Below are 16,231 nucleotides of genomic sequence, written 5' to 3' on the forward strand. Positions count from 1 at the left end.
CAGGAGGACAGGTCAGAGGCAGTGCTGTTTCTCAGGGGTGTTCAGCATAGGGACAATAGGAACTGCACAGAAAGTTCTGGTCTTCTCTGTAAAGTCAACATAGTGCTGCCCTGGCCAGGCCCAGCTCCCTACCTACACTTAGCCCTTCGGGGGCCAGGGAGGCCAGTTTTCTCCCTCCTGCTGCAACCCCTTCAAACAGCTCTGCCACCCCAGCCCAAGTCCCCCCCACCCTACACTCAGAAGCCTCAAGGGTTTCCTGCTCCTGAAGGGGTTAGCCTCAGAGCTGCCTAGACCCTCAGCCCTGCCCCACAGCCCTTCCAGGTCCCACCGCAGGGCTCTTGCTCATGTGGTCCTTCCACCGTGAATGCCCTTCCCCGGTGCCCCAGCATCCCAAGGTCCCTTCAGGCAAGGCAAGGTTAGACACCCATCCCTCCCCCAAGGCTTTCTGCAGTGACACTCCTGGTCCTCCTGAGTCCTTGGCCTGGGCTTTGCTGCTCGGGGTCACTAGTCTTGCAGGAGGAACTGGCTCTGCTCCTTATTGTGTGACTAAGCGGGGCACCTCATGGACTGCATGTCCAGCAAGGAGTGACAAGGTGCCATCCCAGAGGCCAGAGGCCACACCCTGGAAGCCACATTCTGCCTGGAGGTCTGTTCCTTTCCCTGTGGTCCTCCAGGCAGCCCAGCTCCCTCAGGGCGCTTCAGATCAAGGCGGCTTCCTGCTCCCTGGCCACTGACTAGACATTTTTCATGTACACGGAGGAAATGCGGCCCAGAAAGGAGATGTGACTGGCCCATGGTTGAGCCCTACTCTGAGCCTAGACTGGGGCCGCCTGGGCAGGAGCAGAGAGGTGGTGTCCTTGCCACAGCCTGTCTCAGAGGCCAGGATGGCGCAAAAGCCTGGGTTTTCTAAGGAGATCAAGCTTCACCCAAGAGCTCCAGAGGAGCCCCTCCCCGGTGGCACACCCTGCTGGGGGGTCCCTGCCAGCATCCACCAGTCACTCTGCTGTTCTCTCAGCTCAGGAGGGAGGGGGTTGGGGTGCACAGGGCAAAGCTCTTGGCGGGGGGGGGGGGGGAGAGGGGCTCTCTGCATCTTCTGGGTCAGCTCTTGCCATGCCTGGCAGAAGCCAGGGCCCGCGGGGCGCCTTCCAAATACGGACCCCACCCCCACTCTCTGGCGGGTAGGGCTAAGGAAGCCCAGTCTGTCCCCTCCCTGCCCTGGCGTGGCTGCCAAGGTTCCCATACTGGGCAGCCGCCGCAGAACCGCCCTACTGTGTCCCACCTCCGCGGGGCGGAAGGGCCAGGTTCGGGTGGTCCACGGGAAGAGGGCTGGAGGGTCTGCCTGTCCCGCCCGGGTCGATTGACCTTGGCTGAACCCTCTCAAGACCTCCCAGAGCTTCTTCGACTCTCGGCGGGGAGCTCAGACCCAGCACCCGACTCCGGCAGCTCAGGGTCGGGGGTCGCCCCGGGGCCCGCAGTCTGCGCGCTCAGAGCCCCCCAACTCTCAGGGTCGGGCGCTCCCATTGGCTCTCGGTGACGTCATGCCAGAGGCCGGCCCCCCCGCCTCCAGGTGGGCGCCGGCGGGATGCACTGCGGCAGCGAAGGAGGGGGCTCTGACGTCCCCTCTCGGCTGTCTCCCCTCACCGTGACCTTGAGGGCTGGTGGAAGTAGGGGTCTGAGCTTGGGGGTGGTGCGATTGTCAGCTGCATCGATTATTCAGGGGACAGGGTCTGCATGGGCGGGTGAATGCTGACGTAGTCGCAAATGCACTGGGCCATCCGCATGGTCTGCGGAATGGACAGGGCAGGTGTGGCAGGCAGGTCCACCTTGCTTCTCCCTCCTTAACGAAAAGTGGCACAGGGCTTGGGTACCTGCTGCCCCTGGGAGGCAGGAGGAGGTGCCCTGGGGACCCCACGAGGGTCATGGAGTCATGGCTCCAGCATTGCCTTCCCAAAACCTACAAAATAAGACAGGGCCACTCCTCTTCGTCCTCTCTGCTGCAGGGTTCCCTGCCTGAAGGTCCAGACCACTGCCCCTCTGTGCCCTGGAGAAGCAGTAGCAGATCTTAAGGAAGGAAGAGGCTGCCCCTCCTTTCCATGGCACTTCTGAGCTATCCGACTCCCAACAACACCTGCAGGCACAGCCCCCAGACAGACACGGGGAGTGCAGCCTGGGGCTCACAGAGGACTGACCCTCACCCACTGGTTGAGGTGGCCCCAAGGACCTAAGCAGCCACTTCGGGCACATGCCAGGCAGAGGACACACACCGGGGAGTGCACACACTGTGCACAGGTCCACACAGGCGATGAGAAGACCTGGACAGCACAGTCATTCCATTTCCTGTAGATGCCACCCCCTCCCCAGCCACCCTTCCCCAGGACCTGACTAGCAGCTGTCCCTGATGCCGCCGGCAGACCAGGTCAGGAGCCTCCTGCTTCGCCTCAGTGACTCCAAAGCGAGGCAACTGAAGGCAGAGCTGTCACCAGACATGGGCAGAAGATGCCTTGTCCTTCCTGCAGGTCGCAAGGATGCCCTGCCCACCTGTCCACCCTGCGCAGCTTGCTGCCCCCAGGGCCCTCACTCACCCCATCCCAGCACTCCGGCATCTTGCCGAGGGAGGGAACTCGCCTCGACCAGGGAGGGCAAACAAAGGCCTGAGTCACTCGGGTCCGGAGGAAAGGGGTGGCTCGAGAGGGAGACAGTCCGCTCTGTGACGGGGCACAGCTCCCGGGCCATTTATACGCAGATCCTGGCCCAGCCCAGGCCCGCCCCTCCTCCCTGCAGCCACTTGCTCTCCCCGAGTCCCTGCTCTGAGATTGGCTGTTAGAGACAAACCAGGCTCCCGATTGGCTTCTGAGGTCCTCACTCACCCCAGCCTCACTCCTGCTTCTCCCGCCCCAGCAACACATCATTCTGGATGGTCCCCAGTCCCTGCTTGGATGGTTGCCTGCCCTGCAGCCCCCAGGCACCCTCCAACAGCACCCTCCAACAGGGTCCCGGAAAGACAGGAGCCAGGGGCCATCCTCATTAGGTACCCAGGAGCCTCTTGCAGACTGGCACAGCAGGCAGGGCAGGACATACACAGGCAGAGCCCCTGACTCATACCCTTTGGGAGCACAAAGGGCCCAAGACCAGACCCCTAACCCCAGCTTCCTCAACAGGAAGACCTGGCTCACTTAGCCTTGAGGACACCCCGGGAAATCACTCACTGCTTTGGGGGACAAACTGGTCATCTCCCTGCTTCAGGGAACTGATCCTTCCTCCCCAGCCTCCAGGGGCTCTCTCCACTGGGACACCTCCCACTCTACCCACATGTATGCCCAGGGCTTGCCCACACTGCTGAAGGGGACTTTGGGGGGTCCTGGGCAGATTGCAGGAGCAGGGCATGGAGCACACACCAATTCTGCCCCACCCCCCCCATCAGGGGCTTGAGGCGGCCAGGGAGAGGAGGAGGAACAGGAGGCCAGCAGTCCGGGCTGACATGTCTGCGTCCCACATAGCCAGCCAGTCCCTCTCCTGGAGCCAGTGGTGTGGGGCATGGTTCCGAGGCCATACCCCCGCCTCCTGGGCAGCAAGGATCTGGTGGTGGACTAGTCTGGGACATGCAGGCAGAGTTCACAGAGGAGAAGAGCTGAGGGGAGCCGAGTAGGAGAGAAAACAAGCCAGGGAGGAAAGCAGAGGAGGGAGACCTAGGGCGGAGAGACGGGAGTGACAGAGCATGGGAGGGTGCTGGGCACCTGCCCCCTTCTGCCTCACTGGTGAAGGAACACGCAGCTCATCCCAGCCCGTGCCGACAGCCCTGCTCTCTGGCTGGCCCCTTCTGGAAGGCAGTGGACGCTCTGACCACGGATGTCTGCTGACCTGGTCAACACCTGCCATGTGTACTATTCCTGGCTGTGTCCCCTGCCTCTGGGCACAACAGCTTTCCCTGCCCCATTTCTGACCTCTCACTCAGGGGTCCTCGCAAGAGTGCCGGGCCCTGTGCCACTCAGCGTGGCAGTGGTGTGGTTGGAGGTCTCCCTCAGTCCCTCCCCATTTCTGCAGATGCACCACACAGGAATGAGCTTGGTCGGCTGAGGCAGCCTGCGAAGGCCCCGTCCCAACTCTTCGGCCCTGAGTCCTCCGTGTGCTCTGCAGGGAGCTGGAGTCCCTGCTCCCCACGTGCCCACTCCATCCTCTCCCCTCCAGCCTCTGCCCTCTGTGTCCTCTCCCCACCCCTCCTGCAGTTGAGAAGCTCACCTGGTGCTGCCCACCCCTCCTGCATCTACCCCCATCTACCCCCATTCAACTCAGCTTGCTGACTGCAAATCCACAGACCTGGGCACAAGTCCTGCCCAGTCCCCAGATGGGTCCTTGGGTGAGGTTTCTAACTTCTCTGTGCCTCAGGCTTTCCAGCTGTGAAGAAGGAACTGTGCCTTCCTCACTGAGTTGCTCAGTGTGAGAATAAGCACAAAGCTGCCTACGTCGCTCCAGACCTGACTCCACCCCTGCCTGCCCTGGCAGCAGAGAAAGGAGACAATCTGCAGCCTCTACAAACCGCTGGCCCCTTGCCGGGTGTGGTGGCACAGGTCCTACAATCCCAGTAACTCGGGAAGCGAAAGGAGGATCTTAAGTTCGATGCCAGCTTCAGTCAACTTTGAAGACCCTGTCTCAAACAAGAAGTAAAAAGGGCTGGGGGGACGTGGCTCCGTGGTAAAGTAACCCCTGGGTTCAATCCCCAGTCCCAACAAAACAAAACAAAAACAACAAAGCCCCCAACTGTTGGCCCCTTCTCAGGAGGCTGTGCAGCTGTGGCTGAACAAGGCAGATTCAAGTTTTGCTACCCCAATCCTGCTGCCGGCCATAGCTCTGCCAGTTCTTTGCCTGATGACCCTGGGCACATCAGGGCACATCCGTCAACCTCTTTGAGCCTCACAAAGCCATGAGAAAGGATGAGGAGACCAAGGCCCAGAGAGGTCAGGTAATTTTCCTACCCAACTGGTAAAACGTGGAGCTTACTAGCACTTGGCACACTGGGCCTGAGGTCACATCACTGAGTAGCAAATGCATTAGAATGTCTCCCACATGCCAGGTTCCCTTCACGTACTCTGCACATCATCTCATTTTATCCTTTTAATATCCACTTTGCAGATGAGGCACAGAAAGGTTTGGTAACCTGCCCAATACCACACAGTTAGGTGAGCACAGAACTAGGGACATACCCAGGCATCTGGCACTGGTGACTACCTGTCAGTCATTCCAGTGTCTGAGAACTGGATCTGTGGCCCCGCCACCTCATAGACACTCAAATGCCGTGTCACTGTACAAATGAGCAAGTGACTGGTGCTGGAGGCCGTGGGGCTGGTAAGTGGCAGGGCCAGGACCTCGGCTCTGGCCTGCGTGGTTGCTCGTTGGTGTCTGTCTTATTACATCTCCCCTGGTTGAGGCCACTGAGGCCCAGACAGTAACACAGCCTGCCACTGTGACTTGGGATAAAATCCCTGCCAGACCCAGATCCAGAGGACAGCGAGCTTTGTGACTGCTTTCTTTAAAAACTAAAAAGCCACCTCCATGCTGTGTGACTGCAGTGGACAAGAAGGTCCCTTTTAACTCACGCTGCCCTTCACCAGGCAAGAGGTCTTCAGAACCCGGATACCACGGTCAGGAGCGGTGTCCTGGGTGCCTGCGCTCAGAGGTTCAGCTGAGACGGAGCTTCCCACGCAGCAGGGGCCTCCTCCAGGCCCAGGCCTCCCTCATCCCTCCCTGCGGCAGTGTGAGTGTGTGTGTATGAGTGTGTGTGTGTTGGGGGGGGGGGGGGCAGGGCTGGGCTTCCCACACTGTAGGACTAGAGTGTGGGGCAGGGGCAGGCTGCTCCGGGGTTCCATATCACCAGCCCCCTCCTCAGGGCCCATTTCCCCACATATTCCTCATTTGGAGTACTGAGGACAAAGAGAATCACCTGTCCTGACTGCTCTGATTTCCAGCCGCCCCTTCCTGTCAGGCTGGGCTGTGTCCCAGCCACAATCCCTCCTATCCTCCTCCAGAGACACACTGGTCCCCACTACTGGGTCCCATCCTCTCCTTGCAGCTCAGAGCCCTTTGTGTTTGAAGATGGCATTCTGGGGGGATCTGAGCATGTTGCACACTGTGCCCCGAAGCCTCCCCTAGTGTCCTTGAAGAAGCGCGTGACCAAGGGACCAATGCACAGGCCCAGATCCTCATCCTTGCAGGGAGCTGCTTGCTCGGGGAGGAGCCAGCAGGCAGCCCCACCTCCTGCACGTCATCCCTACGTCCAGACCACGAGGCCAGTGCCGTCATGGGTCTTGGAGACTGACCCAAATAGAGGTCAAGCAGAGACAAGGGCAGTGGCCTGGGGACGCCTTCCATCTGTCAGGAGGAGGGGTCTGCATTTGTTCAGCACATGTGGATGGACAGTGGGATCTGGGACCCCAGGGAGGTCCCCTGGTTTCTGCTGTTAGACATTTTCCCAGACCTGGAAATAAATGGTCACTAGGGGACTCAGAGGGGAGAAATGGCTGGCCAAGTGAACAAAATCATCATGCAGGGGAATAAAAACAGGAGGTTCAGTTTTCATGGAGAATCTGGCATCAAACTAAAGAGGACATGTTGTCTAGGCAACTGCTGCTATGGAAACAGGAGCTATTTCAGAGTCAACCTGGCTTTAATTGGAGGAAAATGCTGATCAGATGACAACATCCTTCCCTCCCTTCTCCATCCTCCCGTCCCCTAGGCCGCCCCTGGCTTCCCAGCTGTCCTCTTCAGAGGGACCCACTGCTTCCATCTCGGGCATCTCCCTGCTGGGCGGGGGGCAGGCAGAGCTGTGGTGAGCACTGCCTGTGAGGTGCCCAGCCCTGGCACTCCAGGCCTGGGTGCACACAGAATGACAGACCAGGATACTCTGGGGCCTGGACAGGTGGGAAAAGAGGATCCCATATCTAGGGAGGCCGAGCCTCAACCTACCTTCCAGTCTGTGTCCACAGCTGAGAGGAAGGTGTCAGGGTTCTCCTGTGGGGAGGCAAACAGAGAGGGTCAAGTTAGGTTCTGGCTGGCACGGGAGCCTCTGGGGGCTCTGCCTGGGGCAGGTTGACTTTCTTTTTTTGTGGGGGAGGGGCAAGCACCAAGGATTGAACTTAGGGTCACTCAACCCCTGAGCCACATCCCCAGCCCTATTTTTGTACTTTTTTTAGAGACAGGGTCTCACTGAGTTGCTTAGTGCTCGCTTTTGCTGAGGCTGCATTGAACTTGGGATCCTCCTGCCTCAGCCTCCCCAGCCGCTGAGATTACAGGGCATGCGCCACCTTGCCTGGTGAGCAGGCTGACTTCCTGATCCCCTGTCCACGTTAATAGTAACAAAAGTGGTCACAGGCTCCTCAAGGGCCAGGTACTCGGCTATCAAGTACTCAATGGATAAGCCTCTGAGCTTGCCAATTCAAAATGCAAAGATATCTCTTTTACAGGTGAGAAGGCTGAGGCTGGGCCCAAGGGTAGAAAGTAGTAGAATTTTTGACTCCAACCCTGAATACTGGACCCTCCTGCCCCCTCAGACTTTCCACAGGGTCTGACCATCAGGGCACAGGGGCATAGGCAGGAAGAGGTGCTGTGATCGTCACACAGGATGGGCCAGCTGAGGCCCCTGGGCGAGGAGTGGAGGGGCTTTTCTAACCAATTAGGCGCTGCCTGGGCCTGAGGCACCGCCTGCTGTGCGCTCTCAAATCACTTGGGCAAATGTGACCCTGAGCCATACGCATCTTTGCTCAGTGCCTGTCCTGCCAGTGGACTCCAGGTGCCACAAGGACCGGACCATGTCCGACTGTGCTCTCAGCACAAAGCCTGGTTGGAATGGCTCCCAAACACACGCAGATCCGGATGAACAATCTGACTTTACGCAGGAGGGCGGCATGGCTCAAACGCACCTGCAGATTACCAGGCTGCGTGAACAGAGAGCCAAGCGGAGGGGCTGAGCCCAGGGGTGGGTCACCAGGCAGCCCTGGGTTCTGTGCAACCGATCCTGGCTCTAGGGTGTGATACACCTGTTCTGGATCCCTTCTCCTCATCTGTATGACCAGGAAGCTGGGTCAGCTCTCACTGGGGTCACTTTGGAGACCAAGGAAGGAAACCTGCCAGGAGACAAGCACCTGCCCAGGTAAAGCAGAGCACTGGGTCTGCTGTGAGAAGGCCCAGATTCTGCCTGTCTCCAGGGCAGCCATTCCTAAAACCCCGAAGGAAGAGGACAAGGGCCAGGAGGAAGGGGATGGGGCTGCTTATGGATGAGTCTTCTCAAAGCCCTCGCGCAAGGCAGGCTGCAGAAGTAAACGTGGGAGGTTTTTATACTAGAGACCTTCCCAGGCACTTATCTCAGAGAAGGGGGGAGGAGGCAGTTTTGTTAAAAACAAAATCTGACAAGAAGGACGAGGCAGATAATGGCAGGGCATGCTTATGAGCTCTCAGGGTCCGGGGGCCCCCCAGGAGATGAGGAGCGTGGAAGGGACGGGACCCCAAAGCAGGGAACTAGCAGGAATAACATGAGCCAATCTGAATCCCCCAGAACCTTGGGAGGTGAGCCAGCACTCAAAGGAAAAGAGGGTCCAGCTGAGAAGCCATGGAAAGGTCCAAGAGTGGTGTGTGGGAGACCCAGGCAGGGCACCCAGGCACAGGAGGAGCAGCCTGTCACCCACTGATCCCTGGACCCACCAGGCCCTGGAGTCTCCAAAACGAGCCAGTCCAAAGAGGCAGGAGGGTGGCAGGTCAACGGTGGAAGTACAGTAGTCCCTCCTAGCCACAGGGCATTGGTTCCAGGACCCTCCTGGGACACCAAACTCAGTGGATCTTCATGTTCCTTCTACAAAGTGGTGTCGTATTCGCATAGAATCCACGCACATCCTCCAACACACTTTAGATTAGTTCTAGATTACTTAAGATACCTCATCTAAGGTAAATAGTTGTTATACGGTATTGTTTAGGGAACAATGGTGAGGGGAATTCTGCGCATTTGGTACAGATGTGACTCTTTTTTCCTAACACCTCTGTGATTCGTTGAAACTACGGGTGTGGAACCTGAAGGAACCGTGGGCTGACTATGGGCTCCGCTCACTGGAGATCTTGCACCTGGCAAACTGCATGAGATTTAGAAAGTGACAAAGGCGGGTACGTTCACATGCAGCAGCGAGAAAGGAGGAATCTGTGTGTGAATGTCACAGCCTGAGAGAGAAACTGAACAGCTCTCGAAGGTACCTGATACCTGATACCTGAAGACCTCGTTGGGCTGGCAGACTGGGCTTTTCATGTGTCTTTGGAAAAAAAGCCAAGGTAACCAGGTCCCCAGCACAGGCTTATGCTGACTCAAGAAAACAGAGACACCTCCGTGGTGACTGAAACATGTGACTCTCACACAGGGGTGGGAATATCACAGTGGCCATCTCTGGCCTGGTCCTGGTCACCAGCAGGATGAAGAGGAGACCACCTGCGGCAGAAGGATGGTTAAAGGTGGGGACAGGAGGGCTTGCTGAGCCAGGGAGGAGGGGCAGCCAGGGTGGGCCAGGCAGGTGGAGGAGGGGCAGCATCTCTCTGGGCACCCTGCCAAGGAGAGCAGGCACAGAGGTGTCAGACCGAGATGCCCCCGGTTCTCTGCACTGTGCCCAGGGGACTGGTCAGGGCCACAGTCACATGTCTGGTCCAGGCAGGCAGCGCCTTTGTAAGCACGCTCTCGGCAGTTGTGGGTGCAGAGGTCCTGGGCTTCCCTTGCACCCTACCAAACCTCATGAGAGGTGTTGCTCATGTGCCTCAAAAGAAGAACGGGGAAGAGGAACTTCTCAGACTGTTCTAAGGAGTTTCTTTTGAGCTCATCACAGTCTGTGGCTCCCATCCAGCCCATCTCCTTACTGAGGCTGACTCTGTGCACAGTGCTGTGCTGGCACGCTGGGGAGACCTGGGCAGAAAACCGACCAGACAGTTGCTCCAGCAGCTAGTGGGCAGGGGCCGATCGTCACAGGTGCTAGGGCCAGGGGACAGAGCGTGGCAGTTGTCAGTAGTAGACCCAGTGATCAGAGAAGGCCTTGCACGTTCCCAGAGTGCAGCCTCCCAGGAAGAGGGAACAGCTGGGAATAAGATGGGAATGTCAAGGAGGCCAGAGGGAGTGAACGAGAGAAGAGGGTGAGACTTGGGGAGGGGCCCCAGGAAGGACTGCGATGTGACCCAGCAGGGTGGCAGTCACCGACAAGCTCTAAGTGGAAAGAGAAGCGATGTGTCGTAAAAAGGGTTTTACACAGCAAGGGCAGAGGGAGATCAGGGAGGAGGCTCTGGCAAGCGTACTCATGGTGGTGCACGCCTGTAATCTCACAGACTCGGGAGGCTGAAGCAAGAATCGCAAGTTGCGGGCCAGACTCGGCAACTTAGTGAGGTCGTCTCTCAAAACAAAATAGGGCCAGGGCTGGGGATGCAGCTCAGTGGTAGAGCACCCTGGGTTTAATCCCCAGTACTGAAGGAAAAAAGATGAATAATAATGGGGGTTTGGACCTGGAGTGAGCGAACCAGGAATAAAGGGCCTGCTCAGGGTGCAGCTCACCTGCTGGCCGCTGATGGCTGCCCTCAAATAATCTAGGCCTCAGAAGTTTCCTTGAGACAAGACTGTACCCTTCTGGGGTAGGACTGCCAGCCTCACCTGGCTGAGCCCCTGGAGCTCTGGCTGACTGCTTGGTCCTGGTGCTGGCGGCTCAATGGCTCTTGGGCTCACCCCTGTGTGGTGGGAGCCTGGGCCAGGCAGGGAAGGACAGGCTGAAGATTTGAGGGACTGGCCTCCTGGATGCCTCATTGCACAATGAGGGGAGATAGGATGGTATAACCAGCAGGGAGCCCCAGGCCTGATGCTCCAGCACCTAGTGAGCAGGGGACCCCCAGCTTCTCCTTGCAAAGTGGTCTGTGTCAGTCAGTGAGACCACGCTGCTGGAGGGTGGGGAAGGGAAGGCGGAAGGGGTGTCACTACAAGAAGGTGTGGGGTAGAAGAAAACTGAAATCAGCATCTGGCTTCCCAACTGAGGGACGTTTGGGACAAAATTGCCATCTCGAGTTCCTCAATCCCCTAGATAACTGGTGGTACTGTTGGTGAACCTTGCCCTTGGACCTCAGAAACTTGTGACAAAGAGGAAGATGCTGATGGACAGCTGTGCTCCCGCTGGAGGCAGCACTCCACAGCTGTGACTCCGCAGGGCTGTGGGCTGCCCAGAAGAACTGGAATCGCCATGTTCTGCTCTTGCTGTGTGACCCTGCTAAGTGCATTCACCTGTCAATGTCTCTGTCTCTTCATCATTCATGTGGGGGCATTTCTCCTGGAGAGCCCCGGCCTCAAAGAGAGCCGATGCCACTGGTCTTGGTTGCATGGACCCTCAGGCTGGCCTGGGAACTCTATCAAGGCAGTGACAAGGCTGCTCTGGGGTGGGGGGATTGCCCCACCTGAGTCCAACGAGAACCAGCATCAAGACAGCGGGAAGGCACGCTGTTTCCCTTTTTGCCACGAGGTGGCGCGCTTGGTCCCAGGATCGCGAAGGGGCAACTCACCAGCTCCGTGGCGTCCTGGCCTCGGAGCAGTGGCTTCTCCTCCGGGAATCGCAGCTCTTGCAGTCCCGCCATGGTCATGTCGTGGAGCAGCAGCCCTAGGAGGAAATGAGGGCGAGGTTGGGACTGGCTTTGATACTTCCAGGCAAGGAAGGACTTTGCAAGTCAGAGCCAGAGCAGGGGTACAGGCAGGGGAGCGGCTTGTGGGGACCGGATTGACACCCAGAGGGTGCACACGATGATCCCTAAAATGTTTCAAGCAAAATGCTGCATTTATTGAGAATCACAGGGGTGTGTGAGAAGGCCAAAGGCAGTCAGAGTCCCCTTGTGGAGGCCCTGGAGGTCCAGAAGAGGACATGAGGTTCTGGAGGACAGACGGCTGGAGAGGTACAGAGCTGAGGGCTCTCCTGGGACTGGAAGCTCAAGTCTAGGAGGGATGAGGGGACACTGCCAGGGTGGCAGGCCCTGTGATATTGGGCAGTGGGTGCTGGTTAGGGTAGGCCACCTGCAACGAGAGGTGAGCAGCTGGGAGGTCCCAGGTCCCCACTGCTGGGTATTTCTGGGAGACCCCAGAGCCTCTGAACCTCAGGGCAAGAAAGACCACATTTGCACAGGTATGTACACAGCATGCCCCTGGATGTGTGTTTGGAGGAGCCAGCAGTGGGTGAAGGAAGTTAGAGGGACCCAGGACCCACAATTCTTCAAGAACAGGCTCTACTATCCCTTGATCAGATTTCAGGATGGCAGAAATCAGAATGCACCAAGAGGAAAACTTGTCAAGGACATCTGGAAGTTCATAAAATAATTAAAATTGGTCAATAAACACATAGAAAAGTATCCAAGTTCATTAGAAGTCAAAGAAACACTAAAATAAAATTCGTTCCTCTTTTTCTTTTTGGCTAATGGAACTGGCAAAGTTTGCAGTGCTAGCTGGCCAAGATGCACCAACGCTGGCACTTTCTTATATTGTTCATGGGCGTGTACACTGATACATCTTTCTGGAAGGCAGTTTTTAAAATTTGTTGTGTGTGTATGTGTTACTGGAAATTGGGTGCTTTATCACTGGACTATCTCCTCAGCCCTTTTTATTTATTTATGTTTTTAGTTTTTGGTACTGGGGACTGAACCCAGGGGTGCTTTATCACTGGGCTACCATCCCCAATCCTTCTTATTTTTTTAATTTTGAGACAGGGTCTTCCTAAGTCACCCAGGCTGACCTGGAACTTAATCCTCCTGTTTCAGCCCCCAGAGTAACTGGGATTATAGGCATATCCCATTGTGCACATCTTGGAGGGCAGTTTTATAAAATGGATTAAAATTAATTCAAAAGTTCATATCCTCAGATTCAATAACCCCCCTCCCTAGGAGAAATTTCTTTAGGAAACCAAAGAGGGCAAGTGATGGCTTAGCTTTGGGAATGCCCACCATGGAGAATGATAGAAAAACAATAGAGAAAAACTGGAAGAGGCATGTTGTCAATCAGTGAGTCACTAGATACATACACTGTGGGTCAATAAGTTATCAAATATTATTTAATAACATGGAGAAATGCTTGTCACCAATAGAAAGAGAAGCTACAAAAGTAATATGCAGTATTATCCCAAGTGTGAGAAATATGCTTGGTCTCCCACAAAAAGCACACGTCTGTACATTAAAAGGTTCCCAGCCACTACCAGAGGGAGGGACTAAAAACCAGACCAACGGACTGAAATTGGGGGGAAAACATTTTTTAAAAAGACTATTTGGTTGAAGATCAGTAACAATTCTTTCCTCTTGCAAAGCGTTTCACGGGTTATCAAGTGCTTGCTTTCACTTGCCTGAAGTGAGATGGGGAGACCAAGGCCAATGGGGTGCAATTACTTGCACAGGCAGGGCCAGGACTGGGCTCCTGGGCTCCTAGGCCAGTGCTCAGTGCTCATTATAAAATGCTTTTTTATTTTTATTTTTCCCTCTGCCACTAACTTGTGTCCCCAGAGCTTGGTGCTCATTTTGTCACACCATGGCTGCCTGCCGTGGCAGGATGGACTCCCTGACTGGTCCATTCATTCCTCTCTCCCTTCTTTTCCAAACTCAAACTCCAGCCTTTCTTAAGGGTGAAGCTCTCAGACTTTCCCTTTGGCACTGAAGACTGACCAGGCCCACCAGCGGGTTGGGCATACCGAGTCCCTGTCCACCTCTGCACTGTTGGTTTCTCCCCCTGGAAAGCCCAGCCATTGCACACAGCCCACAGGCACAGGATGGAACCCATTTCTGTGGCAGGGCTGCTTTGGGCAGGCCAGGTGGCAGCTCTGGGCCTTCCCTGGGCCTCCCTCAGAAGCAGGAAGCCCAGCCCTCCCGTTTTGCCAAAATGGTACTTTGTGAACGCACGGGGAGTCCCTGCTGGAGACTGGTTTGGGATGTGGATGTGTCAGGGCTGGGATGGGAGCGACTGGGCATTCACAGACCTCAGGGAGAGCTGTGGGTCCTGCCGATTTAGGACACGGAGCCAGGAGGGCTGGCTCCCGCCCACCCCAGCCCCAGATCACCACAGGCTGCGCCACCTCAGGCCCCTGCTCTGTTCCCAGCAGTTTCCGAGGCAACTAGCTGACTCCGTGCAGATGGGCTGTATTTTTAGAAAGGCGTCCTCTCCCCTCTCCTGCCCCTTCTCCTGCCTCCTTTCTGACGTGTGCACACCCATCCTTCCATCGGGGTGGGAGCTGAAAGAAGGGCCCCCGCCCTGGGGAACTCTTCCCCCACTAGGGCTTTTTTAGCCACCTGCCTCCCTGAACAGCTGACTCGATTCCAGGCCTGGGCCGCGCTGGGGTGTCCCCGCCCACCCCCCTCGTTATGAAACCTCCCTGGGGACCATCCTTCCCAAGGTGGAGCTATTAAAAGGGCTGTGAGTGGGCAGCACAGGGACAGATGGCCAGGGATGGAGGGAGCGGTGGGGAAGGCGTGGAGAGAGGCCTCGTCAACCACAGATCTGGGAGTGTCTCAGGCTGATGGAAGACAGGCAGCCTGGGGGAGGGGATGCGGTGGGGCTCCTGGACGGAGGCCAGAGTGGTCATTCCCACGGGGGTGGGGGCAGAGAAGTTTCTTCTTAAGAAAGTCATGGTTTCTTTATTTTTTTAAAAGGTAGCTGGGTGAGGAAGTTATGAAACTTCGACAGTGGAGCCCAGTTAAGGTCAGGGAGGGGTTAGCAGCGCAGCATTGAAGGGGTAGGGTGGCCCCAGGGGTCTTCAGGGCCACAGTGATGGCTTCTTGGGCTCTATCCCCTGCCCCCACCTTGGTCTCTTATTCCCTAAAGGGAACATGGAACCTTAAAACCAAATGGCCTGGGATGAAGCCCAGTCCCTGCACGCATCAGCGGCTGGGCCTGGACTGGCAGAAGACATGGCGGACAGACACTTCTCGTCCACGCTCACAGACTAGCGGATATACAAAAGGGGGCGCTAACCTTCCCCCGACCATCGTGGACAGCTCCCAGGAGAGAGAGTAGACACCAAAGTGCCTTTTAACTGGAAGATTTTTCTACATATTTGAAGGGACATGAATGATTTAACGTAGCCGGGCAGGGCTTCCTTACCTACCCCTGCCAACGGAAGGCGGCTTCCTCCCCACTTTCCATCTTTGTTTCAGGAAAGAGTCACACCTGCTGGCTCAGGGGCTCAGCTGAAGCAGAAAAGAAGGGGTGAAGGCCGAGGGAGGGGAACAGCCTCTTTGGCTGGGTGACAGAGACTGGGAGCAACCCCAAGGCAAGGGAGAACTGGGGCGTGTTGAAAGCGAAGAGGGGGATTCATTAAGAAGACCTGCACTCCAAGTTCATTACTTTTGTTTGCTTGCTTGTGCTTCTTCAAATGTGATTTTTTTTTTTTTTTAAGACAGAGTCTTGCTAAGTTGCTGAGGCTGGCCTCAAACTTGTGATCCTCCTGCCTCAGCCTCAGCCTCCTGAGTAGCCAGGATTACAAGCATGAGCCCACGAGATTCTATGATGAGACCTAAGACACAAGAACCCTTGGATTTACCTGGGTTAATAATAAAAGTAATTGCTATGATTGTTCCTGAAGCTATTCGATAAATACCTAAATTGATCAGTAGTCGTTACACATCCTACAGAATAAAGAAATGGCTTTTGTTTTTTTTTTCCCTTTGTTATTTTTTTCTCTTATTTTACTTAAGCAACTGTCTAATGGGAAGAATTAGACAGTGGTGGAAAGGGCAAGGGACCTTTGGAAATACCTGTGGGGCGTGGCTGTCTCCTTGGAGGGGGCTCCTACCCACTCTTGGTGCCTGGGGCCAAGGTGAGAGGCCACATTTAGCTGTCCCACCAAGAAACTCTAGAGCTGAAAGGCAGGGCACAGAGGACAGTCAGCACACTCCAGAGAAGCCAAACCCATGAACCAGGCCTGCGGGACGGGGAGAGGACAAAGAAGGAAGGAGCCAGGCTGTGGGATGGCTCGTGTTTTTTTCAACCACAGAGTGAGGGGGACCATGGCAGGTCATGGTCAAGGTCCGGACCAAGCTGCCCTGCGTACGCTGCACTCCTGATAGTTACCAGATCCCATTCGTCCAAGAAAAGCCACAGCCAGTGAAATTTGCTCTGGCCACTGTCGCAAGGGGCCTGGCTGGATGTGCCCTGGGGGAGGGGGATGGCCAGGATTGCTGAGGGAGGGCGCTGCGCCACAGGGAAGGAATGGCCTCCCGGTGA

The 16,231-nt window shown here is 56.3% G+C and overlaps 1 protein-coding gene across 6 annotated transcripts in view; it reads right to left on the reverse strand.

Annotated features, from left to right (window-relative positions):
• Positions 1-16,231, reverse strand: part of NDRG4 (NDRG family member 4) — a 42,392-nt gene that overhangs the window by 10,022 nt on the left and 16,139 nt on the right. For 4 of the 6 annotated variants that reach the window (XM_079118336.1, XM_079118335.1, XM_079118333.1 and 1 more), the window contains exons 2-3: positions 11,548-11,642; positions 6,958-7,002 (exon numbers count right to left, since the gene is read on the reverse strand). In XM_079118336.1, the coding sequence (XP_078974462.1) occupies positions 6,958-7,002; positions 11,548-11,625 (123 nt within the window). In that variant the 5' untranslated portion in view covers positions 11,626-11,642. Of the gene's footprint in view, positions 1-2,582; positions 2,723-6,957; positions 7,003-11,547; positions 11,643-16,231 lie in introns of those variants that run through there. The other 2 variants (XM_079118332.1, XM_079118331.1) reach the window with 1 other exon arrangement.

The sequence above is a fragment of the Sciurus vulgaris genome, assembly GCF_902686455.1.
Source record: "Sciurus vulgaris genome assembly, chromosome: 17".
Classification (NCBI taxonomy): domain Eukaryota; kingdom Metazoa; phylum Chordata; class Mammalia; order Rodentia; family Sciuridae; genus Sciurus; species Sciurus vulgaris.